Source organism: Podarcis muralis, chromosome 7, assembly GCF_964188315.1.
Source record: "Podarcis muralis chromosome 7, rPodMur119.hap1.1, whole genome shotgun sequence".
Lineage (NCBI taxonomy): Eukaryota > Metazoa > Chordata > Lepidosauria > Squamata > Lacertidae > Podarcis > Podarcis muralis.
This window is the reverse complement of record NC_135661.1, coordinates 2,050,933-2,071,591: the sequence shown is the minus strand read 5'-3', so window position 1 is coordinate 2,071,591 and position 20,659 is coordinate 2,050,933. Positions and strand designations below refer to the sequence as shown.

At 49.3% G+C, this 20,659-nt stretch overlaps 1 protein-coding gene across 1 annotated transcript in view; it reads right to left on the bottom strand.

Annotated features, from left to right (window-relative positions):
- Positions 1-20,659, bottom strand: part of LOC114602821 (basement membrane-specific heparan sulfate proteoglycan core protein) — a 154,075-nt gene that overhangs the window by 46,746 nt on the left and 86,670 nt on the right. Inside the window, exons 47-61 of the mRNA XM_077930990.1 lie at positions 19,639-19,749; positions 19,207-19,307; positions 17,328-17,508; positions 16,202-16,261; positions 15,696-15,818; positions 14,655-14,807; positions 13,142-13,284; positions 9,326-9,461; positions 6,942-7,093; positions 5,669-5,816; positions 4,905-5,047; positions 4,677-4,812; positions 3,279-3,430; positions 698-827; positions 404-555 (exon numbers count right to left, since the gene is read on the bottom strand). Coding sequence (XP_077787116.1) covers positions 404-555; positions 698-827; positions 3,279-3,430; positions 4,677-4,812; positions 4,905-5,047; positions 5,669-5,816; positions 6,942-7,093; positions 9,326-9,461; positions 13,142-13,284; positions 14,655-14,807; positions 15,696-15,818; positions 16,202-16,261; positions 17,328-17,508; positions 19,207-19,307; positions 19,639-19,749 — 2,021 coding nt within the window. The remainder of the gene's footprint in view (positions 1-403; positions 556-697; positions 828-3,278; positions 3,431-4,676; positions 4,813-4,904; positions 5,048-5,668; positions 5,817-6,941; positions 7,094-9,325; positions 9,462-13,141; positions 13,285-14,654; positions 14,808-15,695; positions 15,819-16,201; positions 16,262-17,327; positions 17,509-19,206; positions 19,308-19,638; positions 19,750-20,659) is intronic.

The window sequence follows — 20,659 nt, the reverse complement described above, 5'->3', positions numbered from 1 at the left end:
TCCAGGAGATTCCTTGGAATCTGGTTTTTATGAGGTATGTTGGATAGGTGATTGTAAAAGTTTAATCTGAAAAACCAAATAAATAAATTTATAGAATAACAATAATAATAATAATGGTGAAATGAAAAAATGAAGCAAATGATAATGTTTTTGGCAGGCGCCAAAAGGGAACTGCATGATCTCAATAGGCAGGGAGTTCCAAAGTGTCGCAAAATAGCAAAATCAAAAGCTGCCTTACGTCAAGTTGGGCCCCTTGTTGCATCTAGCTCAGTACAGACTACACTGGGTGGAATCAACTCTCCAGGGGACATTCCCAGCCCTGCTTGGAGATCTTGAACAGGGAATGCTCAAGACTTGGCACTCGGGGCAAATGCCAGGGGGAAACTGGGCAGGCGCCCCATACCTGGTGGCTGGCAGGGAGGGCTCCTCCACGCCTGTACCACGTGACTGTGGCCTGATCCTGGTGGGCGATGATGCAGTCCAGCTCTAAGGTTTGTCCCTCGGCAACGTGGGGGGACGAGGCCTCGATCCTCATGGAGGGGGTGATGTCTAAAGCTGGGAGAGCCAGGTGGAGAGAGAGAGAGGTGAAGGAAGGCCAAGCCGGCCAGCAGGCGTCAAAGAATGGCAGGTTTGCTCCCATCACCCCAGCCCACCCTGTTTATGTTTCCCCTCCCTTCCTGCAGGGGGCGATGCTTACTGGAGGCAGATCTGGTGCCAGAGACGATGACAGAGGCTTCTCTGATGATGGAGTCCAGGTTGACGTGGCAGATGTATTCGCCAGAGTCAGCTGTGGAGGCTTGTGGGATGCGCAGGTGAGAGCCGGAGATCTGGGAATGGTGGGAGAAGCAGGATCATCATCATCATCTCTCTCAATAGTATTAATTCATTCATTTACATGATAATTTAACAACAACAACAACAACAACAATAATTTATACCCCAACCATCTGGCTGGGTTTTCCCCAGCCACTCTGGGCAGCTCCCAACAGAATATTAAAAACACAACAAAACATTAAACATTAAAAACTTCCCTAAACAGGACCGCCTTCAGATGTTTTCTAAAAGACAGGTAGTTGTTTATTTCCTTGACATCTGACAGGAGGGCGTTCCACAGAGAGGGCGCCACTACTGAGAAGGCCCTCTGCCTGGTTCCCTGTAGCCTCGCTTCTCGCAGGGAGGGAACCACCAGAAGGCCCTCGGAGCTGGACCTCAGTGTCCGTACTGGATGATGGGGGTGGAGATGCTCCTTCAGGTATGCTGGACCGAGGCCGTTTAGGGCTTTAAAGGTAAGCACCAACACTTTGAATTGTGCTCGGAAACATACTGGGAGCCAGTGTAGGTCTTTCAGGACCGGTGTTATATGGTCTCGGCGGCCACTCCCAGTCACCAGTCTAGCTGCCGCATTCTGGATTAGTTGTAGTTTCCGAGTCACCTTCAAAGGTAGCTCCACGTAGAGCGCGTTGCAGTAGTCCAAGTGGGAGATAAGCAGAGCATGCACCACTCTGGCGAGACAGTCTGCGGGCAGGTAGGGTCTCAGCCTGCGAACCAGAAGGACTCTTGCGCCCTCTTCATTTCTACAGTGATTTCCCCGGCTTCTTCCAAAACTGTGTTAAGATTCAGGCCATGGACTTGAGGCTCCACCCACACCTGCACTCTAACCACTGTACCACACTGCCTTCAGAGAAGGCTCGAGAAATGAGCAGGCCATTTATTCTACCAGAATAAAGCTGCCTGGAGTCTAAATGCTCTCTGGGAAGTGGCTGCCTGCGTCTGCTGGGGCAAGGGGTTTCTGGGCTTACGTGCCCAGAGGCAAAGGCCCTCTCTGGTTCCTCCAAACACTAGTTCGTTTGCTGGTTGCATGCGCAGAATTTATATATCACTGTTTTCTCCAAGGAGCTCAGGGCGATGTACATGGATCTCCCCTTTCTCATTTAATCGCCACAACAACCCTGTGAGGTGGGTTAGGATGAGAGTGAGTGACTGCGGCCCAAAGTCACACCCAGGGAGCTTCATGGCTGAGTGGGGATTCGAACCCTGGTCTCTCCCAGGTCCTAGTCTGACACTCTAAAGACTACGCAACACTGGCTCAAGACGGCATAACTATCGGATGGCTTCTAAGTGGTTTGCAGAACATAAAAACCAATTGTGCAACATTGTTAAAATGCGAAACCGCCTTTAAAAAATACACCGCAGTTAAAATGTGCAATCAGTCGCCTTAATCATTGAAAAATTAACAGCGTGGTTACACTGTGCAATAAAGCCACTTCCGCCTTAAGGAGGAGGTGGGGTTGCGGGCTTCATGGCCCCTCCATGCGATTGGGGGATTCCTGGCCACATCACCCCCTAGCTGGCCAATTGGCTGGTTCGGGGGTGTGGCATGCCCTATATAGGCAGGATGAGGCCCTCCCTCTTTGCCGCCCGCCAGCTGTTCCTGTTTTTCCCATCCTCCCACCCTATAAGGTTTTCGTCCTTTGACCTTGCTATGGACCCTGGTTGGTCGCCGTCAAGGGGCCTGGTAGGAATTTTTTCCACTTGGCAAATTGGCACCAGCCACTTGGTTTTCGCCTACCTCGTAGCAAATCGTAACAACTTTCTGGGTATTGGCAGTTAGGCATTGGTATAGTTCTGTAGATGGAAGAGAGGAGGTAGCGCCATCACCTGCCCCGCATATCGAAGGGTAGTCCGTTAAAGGATTCAGGGGGGCGTGGCCCTGTCCGAAGTCTAGGGAGGTGAGGGCCTAAGGCACACCCCCTATCGCTGACCCCGGGGGAGTTCCTAGTTGATGTGCATCAGCAGGGCTCCCCCTACTAACCCTAACCCTTCCTGGACTTCAAGTAGATGGGCTGGAGTCGAATATAGTTGGTTAGGACCAATGCCTAAGCCAATACCACTCATCACTTGTAACCGATAAAGTTGTGGCCTTTTTTAGCCCATTAACCTTAATAATTGTGTCATTATTTCCACCTGGGGGGGTTGGGAACTCGCCACGCAAAGCAATTCCATTAAAACAGCAGACTTGGGTCAATAGGGAATGGCTGTCTAAACAGATGTGCCTTCAAAAACAGCAGAAGGCCAATAGAGATGGAGGGCTTTCCTATATCAGCAGAAAGTGCCTGTCTAAGAGGCATCGGAAATTGCTTCCTACCATCCTTACCTGGCGACTGAACCTAGGTTCTTCTGCATGCCAAGGTTTACTGCTGGCCAGCCAGCAAGGCCAGGAAAGAGAGGGCCAAGGAAGAATCGCCAACCCGAGCCCCCAGACCGCACTGCCTACATACCTGGTGATTGGCCGGCAGGGTCCCGCCACGCTTGTACCATGTGATTGTGGCACCTGCTTGTCCTGCCACGACACAGTTCAAGTCCAAGGTCTGTCCTTCGACAATGGAGGGCGATGGAGACTCGATCCTCAGCGGAGGGGTGATTCCTGAGGCTGGGAGTTCAGCGGGAGGAAGAGAAGAAGCCGCCTTTGTATAAGCTCCTTGGTCCATCTGGCTGGGGATTGTCTGCACTGAGCGGTGGAGCCTTTCCACAGTCTCAGGGAGTTTTCTCAAACCCTACCTGGAGATGCTGCCAGCGACTGATTTGGGACCTTCTCCATGCAAAGCTCCACGGAGCTAAGGCCCTTCCCATAAAACCCCCAGCAAGATTCTAGTCCTCAGGATTGTGAATGAAGGGTTGCTTTTAAAAGAATCGCAGGAAGACCTTTGTTCCCTTTAGCTCAGTGCTGCATGCACTGGTTGGCAGCAATGCTTCTCCGGGGATTCAGGCAGGCAGGGAGTCTCTTCGTAGCCCCACCTGCCAGAGAACTTAACCTGGAGCCTTCTGCATGCCAAGCAGTTGCTCTGCCATGGAGATGCAGTCCTCTCCAAAACGCTAAAGACCAGAACAGGACCGGCATCAAGGGATGGCATGGTCTGGTACATGGACCCCACACTGGCAGGTGGCCCATTGCCCCCCAACCTCCCTGGACCTGGTGCAGCAAGGTGGCACCTTCGGTTGAAGGTTGGAGGGTATCTTTTCCGAGAGTGCTCCGGAGACCGGCAGCCGAGGATGATAACCACAACAGAAGAAATTAAACGCTTAGCCCAGGCATCCCTAAACTCGGCCCTCCAGCTGTTTTGGGACTACAACTCCCATTATCCCTAGCTAACAAGACCAGTGGTCAGGGATGATGGGAACTGTAGTCCCAAAACAGCTGGAGGGCTGTGTTTGGGGATGCCTGGCTTAGCCTATAAACCTAAGAAGCATCTGGCTACTGGGGCAGGCCAAGGGCACACAGAAAATCTCCCAATGTCCGTATGGGCGGAATGAGGAACAAATTTGGGTGACGGACACTTGCTAGGGCTCCTTCTACATGGACTCCCAACCAATCCCCCGCCCCCCTCTCCGCAATGCTCGACGCTCATGGGCTGCCACGGCTGCCACTCAGGTAGGTCACCGAGCTATTGCCCCTTTGTTCCAGCCTATCAGCGGGCAGTTCTGAGGATACCTGCCTTACCCTGGGAGCTGGCAACCCCTGCTACACCACTGCCCAGCACATGCCCCAAGGGAAGCCCACAAGCATGACCCGAGCAAAATAGCAACTCTCCCCCCCACCCCGTTGTGGTTTCCAGCAGCTGGTATTCACTGCCTCTGACTGGCGAGGCGGCGCATGGCCAGAGCATTGTTTGACTCACTCTGGGAGGTGCCATAGATGGTGACCACAATGGAGGCTTCTTGCACCGCCCCGCTGCTGGCGTCGCTCAACCGGCACACGTATTCTCCGGAGTCTGCTGCCGTAGCCGCCAAAATCCTCAAATGGTAGCCAGATATCTGCAGGGTGGAGGGGGCAAAGGGACAGTCTGAGTCCCCCTGGAGCTGGGTTTGTGGGCATCGTTGGCCAGGCACACACACCAACTCCATACCTTGTGATTTGCCGGGAGTGACCCTCCTCGCTTATACCACGTGACCCTGGCCCGCGACTGGCCTGTGACGAGGCAGCTCAGCTCCAAGTCTTGCCCCTCGGTGATGGACGGCGATGAAGATTCGATCCTGATTGGTGGGGTGTCTACGGAGACAAGAAGAACCCAGATCAGAGAGGCCCAGCGTCCTGCTCCCAACCAGGGACAGCCAGGAGCTTGTGGGAAGCCCCGCCCTCTTGCAGAGGGGAGCATCGCGCCCTCCATTCTTTGCACTCGGGTGCTCAGAAGTACACTCCCTGCGGGGAGGAAGGAAAAATGGAAGAAGAGTCCCTTGGGAGTCCCATAGCGTGGGCAGGGAGAGGCAGGGCCCCCACCCCACTGCATTAATTTATTTATTTCTTGCCCGCTCTTCACCCTAAGATACAGGGTGAGATACAAGGCTAAAACAACATTAAAAACAGTTTGTAACAAGTTGGGAGGCAATGGAGTAAAGTGAGCTGCTATGGGGCAGCTCCCCCCCCCCCCCCAATACACTCCTCTACAGTCATCAAATACTTTGAGTCAAAGGTGGGAAATGTTTTTGGCCCTGGGGGGCAGGTCATAGAATCACAGAATTGTAGAGTTGGAAGAGACCCAAAGAGTCCAACTCCAAGCATTATGTCCTCCCTGCCACCTGTCTATCATTAGGTTCCAATCAACGATATATGTATGTGTGCGCACAAGAGCCCTCTCCCCTTCTATGGCCTGAAAGGTCCCGGAAGCGTTACCATGTGCAGAACCATGTGTGTGTCCTTGCTGTTGTACGGTCACCATGATGGAGGCTTCCTTAGGGCCTGCCCCATTGCTGACGCGGCAGACGTACTCGCCCGAGTCCGCCGCGGATACTTGCAGGATGCGCAGGACGGACCCGTAGACCTGAGGATACAGGAAGCCATTCATATTCTTTTTTGTATATCATTTCTATTAAATTTTCTGTTTTACAATTTAAAATACTCATTTTTACATCCTTAAAATATCAATGATTTCCCTTCTTCTCTTTCCACGGTTCATTTTACACATCATAAATCCCTGCATATTTTACAAAAACTAGGCCATTCAGTATTCCATTATTGCATCCATCAAAGCTTAATTACACTGTTGAATTTATCTTAATGCTGCCTGTGTTTTCAGCTGTGCACAATTATTTCCCATATATTCAATAAACGTTTTCCAATCTTCTCTAAACGTGGGTTCTTGTTCTCTTATTCAATATGTTAAGTCTGCAAGCTGCGCATATTCTGCCAGCTTGAGTTGCCATTCTTCTTTGGCTGGGACCTCGCTCGCTTTCCATTTTTTGGCTAGCGAAACACGGGCCGCAGTAGTGGCATACATAAATAACCTTTTTTGACACCTGGGAATTTGAGTCTGAATTATCCCAAATGAAAAGGACTCTGGTTTTTTGTTTTGTTTTTTTTAAAAAGTACTTTTAAACATTTTTCTTCAATTCATTAATTGAAAGAGAACCACACAGGTTCTGCACATGCCTGAACTAAACCTTCACTGGCCTTGATTTTCCCTAACCACCTCCTCTTTTTAATTCAGGTCCAAGGAAGTTGGGGCCCTCCAGATGTTTATTAGACTACAACTCCCATCACCACCCATGACCTCTAGCCATGCATGACCTCTAGCCATGCTGGCCAGGAATGATGAAATTTCAGCGTCCATCGACATCTAGAGCAGCGGTTCTCAACCTGCGGGTCCCCAGATGTTGTTGGGACTACAACTCCCATCATCCCTGAGCTCTGGCCTTGCTAGCTAGGGGTGATGGGAGTTGTAGTTCAACAACATCTGGGGACCCACAGGTTGAGAAAGTCTGATCTAGAGAGAGGTTCCCTATCCCTAAAGTAGGCAGTCACTTGCTTTCACTGCCCCTGGCTACCTCCATCACTTGCCTTCACTGCCCCTGCCTATCTTGTTCACAACTCTGCCTTGGGGACGGAGAACTGGCAGGCTTCCAAAAATTGATGGACTTCACCTCCTGTCAGCCCAACCTGTACCTACCTGGTGGTTGGAAGGCAAGGCGCCTCCTCGCCGGTACCATGTGACGGATGCAGCTGGCTGGCCGGCCACGATGCAGTTCAGATCCAAGGTCTGCCCTTCTATGACTGAAGAGGATGACGATTCAATCTTCACCGTCGGGGAAAGGCCTGCAGCTACAAGGATAAGCAAGCTGGGTCAGGCCCAAGCGAGCCCATGCAGTCTTGGATCCTGATTTACAGCAGGACGGGAAGACCACAAACAGTGCTGGAGTACAAAACAGCAGTCTCCCCACAACAAGCCCCCCTTGTCTCCCTGCCACAACTGGCGTTCAGAGGTAGAGTGCCTCTGGATGTGGAGTTTCCACCAACCATATTGGCCAAGAACTGATGCCAAGTGATTCTTTTTCCTTCTCCGCTCAAAACTCCTGAATCTTTTTCCTGGCGAGTTTGTCCCAAGCGTGTGGGTTTATATATAATCTCACTAAGGCAGCAAACGTGTCCCTCCGAAACTCTGCAGCCTACCCCTCAGGGTTTTCCACAAAACGTACCTCACATTACAACCAGCACATTCAGCAGTGAAGCGGAGGATTAAAAATAGAACAAAATAAAATGGAAGTTTCGCAGTGTTGGAGAATCTCTAAGCTGTTTAAAATCCCTTTGGTACGTATGATTAAAGCATGCTTTTTGTTTGGTTTTGAGCCCCTTAGTGGCGTCACCTCTTAAGCCAGTAGGTGGCTCGTATTTCAGATGAATGTTTTAATTGGCAGATAGATAGCTTCAGTCACAATTTATATGAGTTTCAGAAATAATTAAGGAAAGGGAGGTTTAGCGGATCTTTGCCCTAGGGCTATTACGCGGTTGTTTTGGCATAATTACAGTTCTTTCACTCTAGGTTACACACCCTGCCTGGGTCCATTTCTCAGTCCCTTGGCAAGAAAGCAGCCCTTTCAGAGCGTTGGAAGCGAATTCCTGTTATCTCTGTTCCTCAGAGATAATTTGATAACTGAGAGTTATAGCCTGGCTATCACTAATCACTACAGTGGTACCTTGGTTCTCAAACGTCTTGGTTCCCAAACGCCGAAAATCTGGAAGTAAGTTGTTATGTATTGGGTTTAACACCTTTTATGTTACAAGGTGCGTTCTAACCAACTGTATAAGCGTTGGTTGACGAACGTTCTAATGGCATGTAAGCGCATGCACTTTCAACTGTCAACGGTCAGTTCTTGTTGCCGCTTTCATTGTGTAGTTCTGGAATTCGGGCTTTGTTTTCCTATGAGTGAGCCATTGTCACTGACAATGTTGAATAAACGTAGTTGAGGAACTTATACTGCCTTGGGCTTCTGACTTTTTCTGAACATTGAACATTTAACGTTGAAGGTTTCTCAGTCCCTTGGCAAGAAAGCAGCCCTTTTAGAGTGTTGGAAGTGAATCTCTGTTATCTCTGTTCCTCAGACATTAATTTGATAACCAAGAATTATAGCCTGGCTAACATTAATCACTACAGTGGTACCTTGGTTCTCAAACACCTTGGTTCCCAAACGCCAAAAACCCGGAAGTGTGTGTTCTGGTTTTTGAACTTTTTTCGGAAGCCTAACGTCCAATGCAGCTGTCGGCTATTGTTTCCGGGGCGCCTGCACCTTGGTTTTCAAACATTTTGGAAGTCAAGCGGACTTCTGGAATGGATTAAGCCTGGTGCTTTTGTTTTTGCTCTTTATTTTGCATTTTTGCATTTGAGGCTTTTCCGCTTAATTTGTTTTTGTGACTGTGCGGAACCCAGTTCAGCTATTGAATGAATGATTGATTGATTTTATAGTACAGTGGAACCTCATGTTACGGATGGGATCCGTTCTGGAGGCCCGTTCGTAACACGAAACTGACGTAAGCTGAAGCCCTGCTTTTAGAGGTTGCTTTTAAAAGTCTGGAATGGATTAATCTGTTTTGTGCTACTTTCCATGGGAAAGTATGCTTTGGCTTTGGAGCACTTTGGTTTTGGAACAGACTTCCAGAATGGATAAAGTTTGAGAACCAAGGTACCACTGTACATAGTTATCTCTGCCAATGGAATGTTGACATGAGCTCCTAATCTGCAATGAATCCTGTCAGGAAAGTCGCCAGAGCGACAATTGCTGGAGTGGTTTTAACAACCGATCCCTCTTCCCAGGGAACTCTGGGAACTGTAGCTCGGAGAGGGGTACCTTCTAAGACCTCGAAGCACCCTTACCAAACTACAGCTCCCAGAATTCTTTGGGGGAAGCCATGATGACTGTATAAAGTAGTGTCATAGTGCTTTGGATGTACTGTGTGAATGTGTCCTTTCAAAAAATCCTGCCAGGACCCCGATGGTGGAGTCTCTGCATGGGGGCTGATGGCCACCAAGGCCCAGTCCGAAGAAAACCCTCTACTTACCTCGGATGACCATCACCTCGATTCTTGCCCGACCGACTCCTGATGCGCTGCTCCCCACACAGTGGTACACCCCGCCGTCAGCCACTGTGATAGAGGGGATGACCAAGGTGGCAATGTCTGTCCTCTCTGCATGGGACTGTGGGCAAGGAGGAAGAGGAGAGTCACTCGAGTGTTTCTGGAGCTGCGGCTGAGCTCCAATGCCCCACAGGCCATGCTGGCTGCTAGGCAGGCCTCTGATGTGCAAAAAAGTGCCCCTGCCAGATTGCCTAAAATGAAGCCATGTAAACCACAGCAAGGGACGCGGGTGGCGCTGTGGGTTAAACCACAGAGCCTAGGACTTGCCAATCAGAAGGTCGGCGGTTCGAATCCCCGCCACGGGGTGAGCTCCCGTTGTTCGGTCCCTGCTCCTGCCAACCTAGCAGTTCGAAAGCACATCAAAGTGCAAGTAGATAAACAGGTACCACTCCGGTGGGAAGCTAAATGGCGTTTCCGTGCGCTGCTCTGGTTCGCCAGAAGCGGCTTAGTCATGCTGGCCACATGACCCGGAAGCTGTACGCCGGCTCCCTCGGCCAATAAAGCGAGATGAGTGCCGCAACCCCAGAGTTGGCCACGACTGGACCTATTGGTCAGGGGTCACTTTACCTTTAAACCACAGCAAGCATCTGGTGGTGACTGAGCAAAGGGCCATCTCCACAAATGCATTTGAAGGATTCAGTTTGCTTTTCCGTGAAGTGATGCTATCGGCCGATTGTGGTGTTTGCTCAATCGGCCCCAGCATGCTGCCCTTCAGACACTTTACACTCCAATACCCAGTCTGCCCCATCCAGCTCAGCTGTATGGCACTGGAGCTGATGGGAGCATGGGGCTGAGTTGGAGTCCAAAGCTTAGCAAACAGCTGCTTCGGACAGCTCCGTTTTGGAGAGAGAAAGCAGGCTGATACAAACCTCTCTATCCAAATAAGCAAGCAAGCGAACAAATAGATTAATGTTAGACGGGTCAGGGGGAAGGGAAACATCCACCTTGGAGTCCTGATTGACTGTGATGAGGGCAGAGTTGGGGACAGAGGGTATGTGGAGAAGACCAGGTTACCTACCCCCAGTCATGGCGGAGGGGGAGGGACATTGAGCCCCATTTCCCTCTTGAAGCTGCAACTGGTGGAGAACGCAGACATTCCACATGAGCCCTGTGGCTTGTGGTTTCTGAGGCATGTTCAGGAGGGGTAGATGAGGGAGGGAGGCCTGGGGCAGATGGCATGATGAGAATGGACCTCTTTCCTCCCCACCGGAGAATAAATGTGGAGCAGAATTCAATCCTGTTCACATTTAAAAGGTGAACTTAATTGGCACATTCTTAAACATAGGGTTGTACCCAGTGCTGGTGCCACTCTGAGCAGACCCAGTGAATGGATAGGACTAACTCAGGTTCGTCAATTTCAAAGGGTCTGCTCTGAGGAACTTAAGTTGGACACAGCCCAGCATGCAACCACCCATCAAAGTACGCACGCCTCTGAATTTCGCAGTGCAGCTGCCCAGCTAAGGAGTAAGTATAAAAACACGCATGCTAGCCTAAATCGAGGCTACAACTGCATGTATGATTGAAAATAATGTACAAAAATGCACTGCATTAGGGAAATTATTGCTTTGCAAAAATGTGCAATTTAGACCAAACTGCTTTAAAAAAACAAAAAAAGTGTGTACAGTCATACCTTGGTTTTCGAACAGCTTAGTTCTCGAACATTTTGGCTCCCGAATGTCCGATGAGGCATCCACGGCTTCCGTTTGGCTGAAGGAGCTTCCTGCAGCCAATCAGAAGCCGAGCTTTGGTTTTTGAACTTTTTGGAAGTCAAACGGACTTCCGGAACGGATACTGTTTGACTTCTAAGGTACAACTGTATTGGGAGAAATCTGCACTCAAATACTGATGAATTTTAATGTGGACTTTAAAAAATAAATTACAAACTGGTGTAGAGAACTGAATTTAAAAACTGGAAAAATGACAAATTGAAATTGACAAATCTGCCCATCATTGCCGGAGAACCAGAAGGACAGGAAGTGTAAAATGGAGAGGTGGGGATTGTGTCCAGTGCTAGCCCTACTCAGAATAGACCCACTGAAGTTAAAGGACATAACCAACTTAGGTCTATTGGTTCCAATGGCTCTACTCTGAGTATGCTTAGTTGGAAGCAACAAAGAGACAGAAATCAGCTAGGAAATGGAGGGGTAAGCAGAAGAGGCCAAGGAGAGGCTTGTGCAGAGGGCTACCTGTTGGAGCTCCTGGGTCCGCCGCTGGAGAACCTCCAGGCTGTCACCTTGGAAGTGGAAGAAGCCAAAGACGGAGAGAGCCTATCCAGGGGAGGAGGAAGAAAGAAAGAGAGGAAGGGAGCAGGAGCGGGGAGCCCGGAGGAGACAGAAGGAAGAGGAAGAGAGTGAAGGGAGGGAGGAAGGAAGGATCTGGCAGCCCTGGCCTGGGCCCCTGCCTGGAACAAGCCCCCACAAATTCCAGGAGACAAAAGTCGAACAGTGACAAAGTCAGCGAAGGATGGGATGCTGGGCAGGCTGTACGGCTCAAGTATTTGTGAACACAGTTATAAGAATTCTAAGGTCTCAAAAATAAACTGAATGTTCATAAATGTACAAGGCAAACATAATAATAATAATAATAATAATAATAATAATAATAATAATAATAATAATAATAATTTATACCCTGCCCATCTGGCTGGGCTTCCCCAGCCACTCTGGGCGGCTTCCAACAAAATATTAAAATACATTTAATATATAATATATAAACCATGTGTCTGAAATAGTACAGGAGAGCAATCCTGAAGCCATTTTAACTCTCCCAGTGACTTCAAATATTCCTCTGCAGTAAGGGAGGAAAATGGGGAAAGACTTCCCATTGTCTTTTGCTTACAAATCCTGTCTTAAGGGTGTATTTGTGTATTAACAGGGCAAGCCTCTAACTTGGACTGTGGAACTAAACTATTAACCATCACAAAAGAATGGCCAGGTTACCCAAGTAAAGCAATCAGTGACCACTGTCAGGTATCCTGGCAAACAGGATTTCTGCTGAAGATTGCCTTCTTCTATGATGTATGTATGTATGATGTTTTAGGCCGTGGTCTTGAGCTACAAGGTGGGCAATTTCAAAACTCTTTATAGGGGCTTGCGCACCATTGTTCTGGGTCCCTCCTCCCTCCTGCGTGTGGTGAGTGAGGACCCTGTTGCAACAGTTGGATAAAGATCAGGCTTACTAGCCGCTTTGCTTCTCAATATTCTCTGGTTGGCCTCTGTTATTTTCTCCTGCTGATAGGGAACCCACTTAAGGACTCTATACGGGATCCTGGATACCCCATAAGGGAAAAGGAGAAGTTTTTTCTTATAACAGGTACTCAGATGATACACTGGTTCAATGTAACATGCGAACACCCCTACTGTAACTTCTCAAAAGTATGCCCCCTCTGGGGTCCTGCATACACGCTCACCGAAACATGCAACTAGGCGAGCACAATCACTTGCAAATGTGTAGAGCTGGCTTCTATGCGAAGGAGTAGCAAGGAACAAGAGTAGACTTAGGCACGTGCAGAGTGCCTTTGCTTCACGGCTGAGTAAGGGCAGACAACCCTAAGATGAAGCATCGTTAGGGCTTTTATTTTGGAGCAGAGGGGACGGCTTCCAGCTAACATCACTGGCCTCTCCCATCCTGGGCCCCTTTTCCCTCTCCTCCTTGAATCCCCTTTGACACTGACATTCTCAGGGGTGGGGAGGCCTCTTTGAAGCAGAGAAGCCCATCTCCCCCTATTCTTCTGCGACTCACCTGTGGGGGCAAACGGCCTCCTTCTTTTTCCCAGGTGATGGTAGCAGCAGGGGAGCCTCCTGCTCGGCAGTAGAGCCTCACGGTGCTCCCTTCGTGGACCTCTGTCCGTTCTGGGCTCACCTGCACTTGTGGGATGCTGGCACCTGAGGAAGAGCAGAGCGGCAGGTGAGCCCACCTCTTCCCCTCCAATTGCCCCCCCCCAGCCCCTCTTGACCTGGCCTAGGGAAGGGAGAGATACTTGACAGAGATGGCTGCCAGGGTGGATTTGATTTAAATCAAATCAATTTAAATCACAATTTAAATCACTAGTCAAAAAGACTTGATTTAAATCAGGCATAGGCAAACTCAGGCCCTCCAGATTTTTTGGGACTACAACTCCCATCATCCCTAGTTAACAAGACCAGTGGTCAGGGATAATGGGAGTTGTAGTCCCAAAACATCTGAAGGGCCGAGTTTGCCTATGCCTGATTTAAAACCCTCCCCCGCCCCGAAAGACTCGTTCTTGTTGGTCTCATCTTAATATTGAGAACTAAATGAAGGTTTCATTTTTGGAATAATAAATTAGCAGAGTAGTTTTTACAGTTATATCAAAAATTACTGATTTGGTTATACTATTAGACAGTGCTTTTTTCTGGGGGTACGCAGGGGTACGCATACCCCTAAACATTTTGTGAATCTTTGTCCATTTACTGTATTTATTTTTCCTGATTTGAACTATAAAATGGTGATTTTCTTGAGTCAAAATGAGAGTACCCCCTAAACATTTTTTTTGGGGGGGGGGGAGCACTGCTATTAGAAATACAGAGACCGATAACGATGAAATTATTGTGAGGTTTAATAAGTTAACCGTTTATATTTGGACAACTTTTCTGCTGTACTTCATCAGAAGGAGAAAAATAATCATTTCCTTAATAACAATTTAAACAACTTATTTAACTAAAATAATAATATTATAGCAGATGCATCCATGGTTGTTAACTGATGTGGTTAAACAATTTTTTAAAAAAACTTAGACTGAGTTTTAGCACACATGAAAAACTTTAAACAAATCCTTACTTCCTGATAAATAGCCTTTGGACTATAATGTAACTTAATTGGAAAACTATCTTTAGAAAGGTTTTTCCCCCAAAAGCATTTTATTTTAAAAATCCGATTTAAATTTTAAAAAAATACGATTATTATTTTTAATCATTTATTTTTATCCACCCTGATGGCTGCCCTCTCTGATAATGAAGCCAGAGTGGCGAGAGAAAAAAGGCTTCCTTTCTCTGCCCACCACTAGATAATATTATCAGCAGTGCTGGCTCCAGACTCCCCACCAACTTGGATGACTTTAAAAGAAGATTAGACACATGGAGGAAGGTAATGTTATCAGCGGCTGAACCGGGTGGGCTCCCTTTGGCCTGACCCAGGAGCAGGCGGGCTCTGTCCTCCTGCAGGGGCACATTCGGCACCCCCAGAGACAGGTCAAATGGATGGCGCGCCACCCACTTCTCGCCAGGGCACAACGTACTGTGTACTTGTAAGAAGGCACGGGCCATATGTTGTCCGGCGCTATTCCGCACACGGCACAAATACTGGGCTTCATCGGAAGGCTCCGCTGCCGGGAAGCGCAGGATCCCACCCTGGATGACGGCTTTGGAGGAGATGACGCCCCCTTGTCCACCTGATAGAGAGAAGAAGAAGAAGAAGAAGAAGAAGAAGAAGAAGAAGAAGAAGAAGAGGAAGAAGAAGAAGAAGAAGAAGAAGAGAGGAGGAGGAGGAGGAGTTTGGAATTGATATCCCGCCTTTCACTCCTTTTAAGGCAGGCATGGCCAAACTCGGCCCTCCAGATGTTTTGGGACTACAACTCCCATCATCCCTAGCTAACAGGACCAGTTGATAGGGATGATGGGAACTGTAGTCCCAAAACATCTGGAGGGCTGAGTTTGGCCATGCCTACAAGCAGCTAAAAAGGGACGCGGGTGGCACTGTGGGTTAAACCACCAAGCCTAGGACTCGCTGATCAGAAGGTCGGCGGTTTGAATCCCCGCCACGGGATGAGCTCCCGTTGTTCGGTCCCTGCTCCTGCCAACCTAGCAGTACGAAAGCATGTCAAACTGCAAGTAGATAAATAGATAGAGAGAGATGAGCGCACAACCCCAGAGTCGGTCACGACTGGACCTAATGGTCAGGGGTCCCTTTACCTTTACAAGCAGCTAACAATCTCCTTTTCCCTTCCTCCCCCACAACAAACACTCTGCGAGATGAGTGGGGCTGAGAGACTTCAGAGAAGCGTGACTAGCCCAAGGTCGCCCAGCAGCTGCATGTGGAGGAGCGTGGAATCAAACCCAGTTCACCAGATTACGAGTCCATCGCTCTTAACCACTACACCACACTGGCTCTCAGAGGAGAGAGAGGAGTTATTATTTTTTTCTCAATTTGGTATGGATCACTTCCCAATACTCTTTTAACTATTTACAAGTCCAAGTCCCCTGGAAAATTCCTGGGGATGCCTGACGGAAGGTGACTTTTCGGAGACAGGGGCCACGGCGTCACCTAGCAGGAAGCTTACCAATCCACTCCACCGTGGGCTCTGGGCTCCCGGTAGCGATGCAGCGGAACTCGGCCGCTTGTCCTGGCTGGACGCTCAGCTGCGAGGGCTCAATGGTGGCCATGGGGTGGACCGCGGGTCCAGCTAAATTGGGGAGAGGAAAGTTCAAGGCGGCTCTGGGAAGCCGGGGTGGGGAGTCCATGCCAGTGGCAATTTCAGAACAGGGATGGAGAAAGGCTCATGTGCTGTGCCCTCAAGACCCCGCAGAATCAGGAAAGGAACCGAGCCATGCGGGAGCAAATGGATGTCACCCTAGACGTGAAGCATGCGTGATGCTGATGACTGTAGCGCAGGGTGGTGGGTGGGTGTAGAAAACAGGAGTGTCAACAACCCATCACCCATGCCATCAAAACCCATGCAGAAGAGGAGGAGAAAGAGGTGGATAGGACTCTAGTGCGAGGGTATGAAACCAAAACCTTGCAGCGATGGACAATGGGGCATGCAAGTGGGGGCCAAAACCGACTTACAGGGCCTGTGGCCTTCCACCACTTCTACAGGTCCATAGAACATCTGGGTCTTAGACGGAGCTGCGGGCGAGGGAGAGGGACATGAAAACCAGGCCCAGGGAGGATGAGGGCCTGGCCAATGGTAAGGACCCCCGGGCACCCAAGGGACTGTTTTCCAGAGCTGGAGATCCTTGCCCAGTGGATCAGAAATGGATTGTCCCTGGAGATGTACCATATTGTCCTGAATATAAGCCACACTCCCCCCCCCCCAAATTCCAACCGTGAAAAGTTAAAGTGCGGCTTAAATTCACGACCTTACAAAAACTGGCTTTTACGGTCACGCTGTAGGATTTCCTTCTACATTTGCCATTTATTGGTGTGAATGCCTGCGGAATTTTAAGGGAGATGCTTATATTTGGGTATTGTCTTTTTTTTTCTCCTCCCCCCCCCCTTGAATGTTAAAGGTGCGGCCTATTTGCGGGTGCGGCTTATATTCGGGTCAATACGGTATGTTGGGGGCTGAACAAGGGACCCTCTGCATGCAAAGCAGCAGCTCTGCCACAGAGCTCCTGCCTCACACTAAAAATAAAGAAAGGCTCTGGTCCCCACAGTACTGAGAAAGTCAGAAACAGGATCTAAGTTAAGGTCCATCTAGCTCAGTATTGTCTACACTGGTTGGCAGCAGCTCTCCAAGTTTTCAGATGAGGATCCTTACCCCCAGCCCTACCTGGAGACGCAGCCCAGGAAGGAACGTGGGACCTTCTGCATGCCAAGCAACTGCTCTAGAACTGAGCTGTAAACCCTTCCCTTCAGAGCCGGGACCGCAGGGAGCGGTCTTCTACGGAGCCCCTCCAGCTCAGTATCGTCTGCACTGACTGGCAGAGGCTTGCCTGGCTTCCGAGCAGGAGAAAGGGGGTGAATGGACCTCTCTGATCCCGGCGCCTGAAACCCCAACTCCCATTACCCCCAAGAAGCAACAGGTGGGAGCCATCTTTTGTGACATTCTGGCAGAGACGAGCGTGCTCAGATGCCGTGTGCAACCTGTGGCCAGGTGGGCGAGCGTTGGGTGTCGGTGTTGAGCCACGATCCGGCTGTGCCCGCAGCCTCGGAGGACCCTGAGCATGCAGCCCCCTTTCTCCATCCCTACCTTGCACGTAGAGTGTGGCGACTCCTTCGTCCATGTCGAACATGTTGGACCCTGTGCAGACGTAGATCCCGGCGTCCTCTGGTTGGACGTTGCGTATGGTGAGGATCCCGTTGAAGTCCATGGCCCGGCTGGGCAGCTTCCCATTGTTCTGGCGTGTCCATACCAGGGTGTAGGCAGGAGACTGGGGGTGGGCAGCCAGGGGAGGAGAGAGTTGGGACTCCAAAGACAGGCAGCTTTTCAACAGGTAGTGTTACCTCTCTACCAGCCTCCTCCCCCCCCCCCCCGCTTTTGACACCAGAGATGTGAATAATAAATTAAACGATGATAATGAGAATAGTAGTAATGATGATGATAAAAATAAGAATGCACATTTGTTTTTAATGTGCACTTTCATACTAGAATTTGTTTTTCAACATGCAACATGTATACAGACATTTCTTTCAATGCGTTGGGTTTTTTTTTTAATTGAATGAAATTTGTATGTAGCTTGATTATAAGAAAACCTCTACAAGTGGTTTAAGAAAAATATGGAAGAAAATAGTAGAACTCTCCATTGGAAACATAAACAGGTATTTAAGAATATTCAAGGTATTCTTTAAAAAGGTAAAGGACCCCTGGACAATTATGCCCAGTCAAAGGCGATTATGGGGTTGCGGCGCTCATCTCGCTTTCAGGCTGAGGGAGCCGGCGTTTGTCCACAGACAGCTTTCTGGGTCATGTGGCCAGCAGGACTAAGCCGCTTCTGGCGCAACGGGACACCGTGACGGAAACCAGAGCGCATGAAAACACCCTTTACCTTCCCGCTGCAGAGCTACATATTTATCTACTTGCACGGGCGTGCTTTCGAACTGATAGGTTGGGAGGAGCTGGGGCAGAGCAATGGGAGCTCACCCCGTTGCGGGGATTCGAACTGCCAACCTTCCGATCGGCAAGCCCAAGAGGCTCGGTGGTTTAGACCACAGTGCCATATCAATGGTAGCTAATAATAACACACATAAAGTTTGACATGTCTGGAGAGGTTTGCCTGAACAAAAATGATTTTAGCAGGTGCCAAAAAGGGCACAGCAAAGGCATCTGCCTGATGTCAATAGGCAGGGAATTGCAAAGTGCTGTCACATTAAAAAGCCGATTTCTTCTTAGAATTCCTGCTCTATGATTGCAGTCATGGGATTTTTGTCTATCGCATGACGGTATATGTTTTGACTCCACAGAGTGGGAAGTGACGGAGACAGGGTGTTTGTGTTACTGTGTTCCGTGAAGTGGGACTATAGTCCTTTGTCCTTTTGCTGTCTCATGCTAGAGAGAGAGGGAGCCATGTTGCAGTGCTCCGTGTGTGTTTATATGTAAATAAAGTAGATTAGCCAAAATGCTGAGTCGCTGAAGTCTGTTAAGGAAGTTGCGAAGACTCCGCAGATCCCTAAGTGTGCCGATGTCTGTTGGCATCGGTCGCTGTGATGTTCGGGCTGAAGAAAGCTTTTGAAGCTCCCGAATGCTCAACCAGGAGGGAGAGAACATGCCAGTCGGGCATGTGTCTCTACCAGGGTCCTACTCGAGTGTAGGACGAGCTCCTGACAATTCTTACAAGTGCAGAATGAGGATTGTGTGGTTGAATGCAACCTTTAACTTTTACACAGGGGGTTGGGGGCTTTAACATCCACCCTGCTCCCCTGAACTAGGGCCTTGAGTTCAAATCCTCCCATTTGGCCTCAAAGTTCACTAGGGGCCTGTCGCTGCCTCCCAGGCGAACCTACATTTCAGGGTTGTCGTGGGGATTAAATGAGGAAGGGTGAGAAGCGTGTATGCCACCTGGAGCTCTTTGAAGCAACAGGTACAGGAACGCAAGCAAGCAAATGAGCACACAAAGGCTGAAGGAGCTGACCTTGCTCTTGGCTGTGCAGACAAAGGTGACGTCTCCCCCTGGCTTCACGCTCTGCACCTTCTGCTCCTCCACGGTCACTGTGATGGGCTTGCTGGGGCCTTCTGCGGAAGCAGAGAGAGATTTGCGAAAGACTCCCTTGTGGCCTTCTCCTTGCCAAGATCCGTGCCCTTCCTTGGATGCTGTTTCCGGAATCCTCTCCCCAAGGAAATGCGCCAGGTGCCATCGTTGACAACTTGCCTATTTCCCCCAGCCTTTGGCAGCAAAGGGAGCCTCAGACGTGGTCCATTTAGTGGGGTGGGAGGGGAGGAGTTATGTTAAACAGCAGAGAGCCCTCTTGACTCCTGCGGCTCCCGTCAATCGGCACCCACCCCTTCCTGCCTCGAGCTCCTCCCGGCGCAGGAAGTTCACTCCTAGCAAAAAGGTGCGTCTCACCTGTGACGACCACCTCGGCACGGCTGGCATTGCTGAACTGCGGGTTGCGGCATGTGCAGATGTAGACGCCGGCTTCGGAGGGCTGGATGTTGGGGAAGTGGAGCTCCAGTCCTGGGGAGGAAATCAAGGGAGATGGAGACGAGCTGGAAGGTTTCCCAGGGGTCATCTAGTCCAACCCCCCCGCAGGCCCTTCTTTTTTCCTATTATTATTATTATTAATGTTTGATGACTTATCATGTTTTTAATATTCTGTTGTGAGCCACTCAGAGTGGCTAGGAAAACCCAACCAGATGGGCAGGGTATAAACAAATTATTATTATTATTATTATACATAAATAAGAATAAAAATGTGCACCCCACCACAGAGACCGTTCCACTGTAACTATCCAACCTCCCAAAATTCCAGCACCTCTTGCGATGGTTTGACCCCTTTCTGTTTTAACAATACAAATTCTACAAATATATCTTCCATATCTCATCGAAATCATTTCTCCTGCGTATTCCCCGTCTTACCTTAATGGCACATGTCAATTTATCATCAATAGCTATATCCCACACACCTCTTTATACCATCCTTCCATTTTATATTCTGCTTGCCCCTTTTACTTCCTAGCTATCATAATGCGTGCAGCTGTCAATAAATTAATTTGTGAGTAAGTCCTTCCTAGCCTGCGAACCTTCCACCCCATCGTAAATGGATAATAATGCTACCTCTGGACTTTCGGTCAGCTTTAACCCAGTGATTTCTGTTATCTCCTTAAACACCCTTTCCCAGAAAAATTGTACATAATTTACAGAAGGCTGTCTTTGGGAGGGAGTCTGTGCGTAAGTGTTACGGTGGGTGAGGAGGGGAGACACACACAATTGTCCACCGAGTCAGCGTATGAATGAAGGTAGCCATCTTCCTTTTAAGCAAGACCGAGCGGCTCAGAATTTATTCTTTTACCAAGCCTGGAGAAAGCTTCCATCCTCCCCCTGAAAGTAACTGTCTGGCTGCTGCCTGCGACTCCCAGCTGGTTGC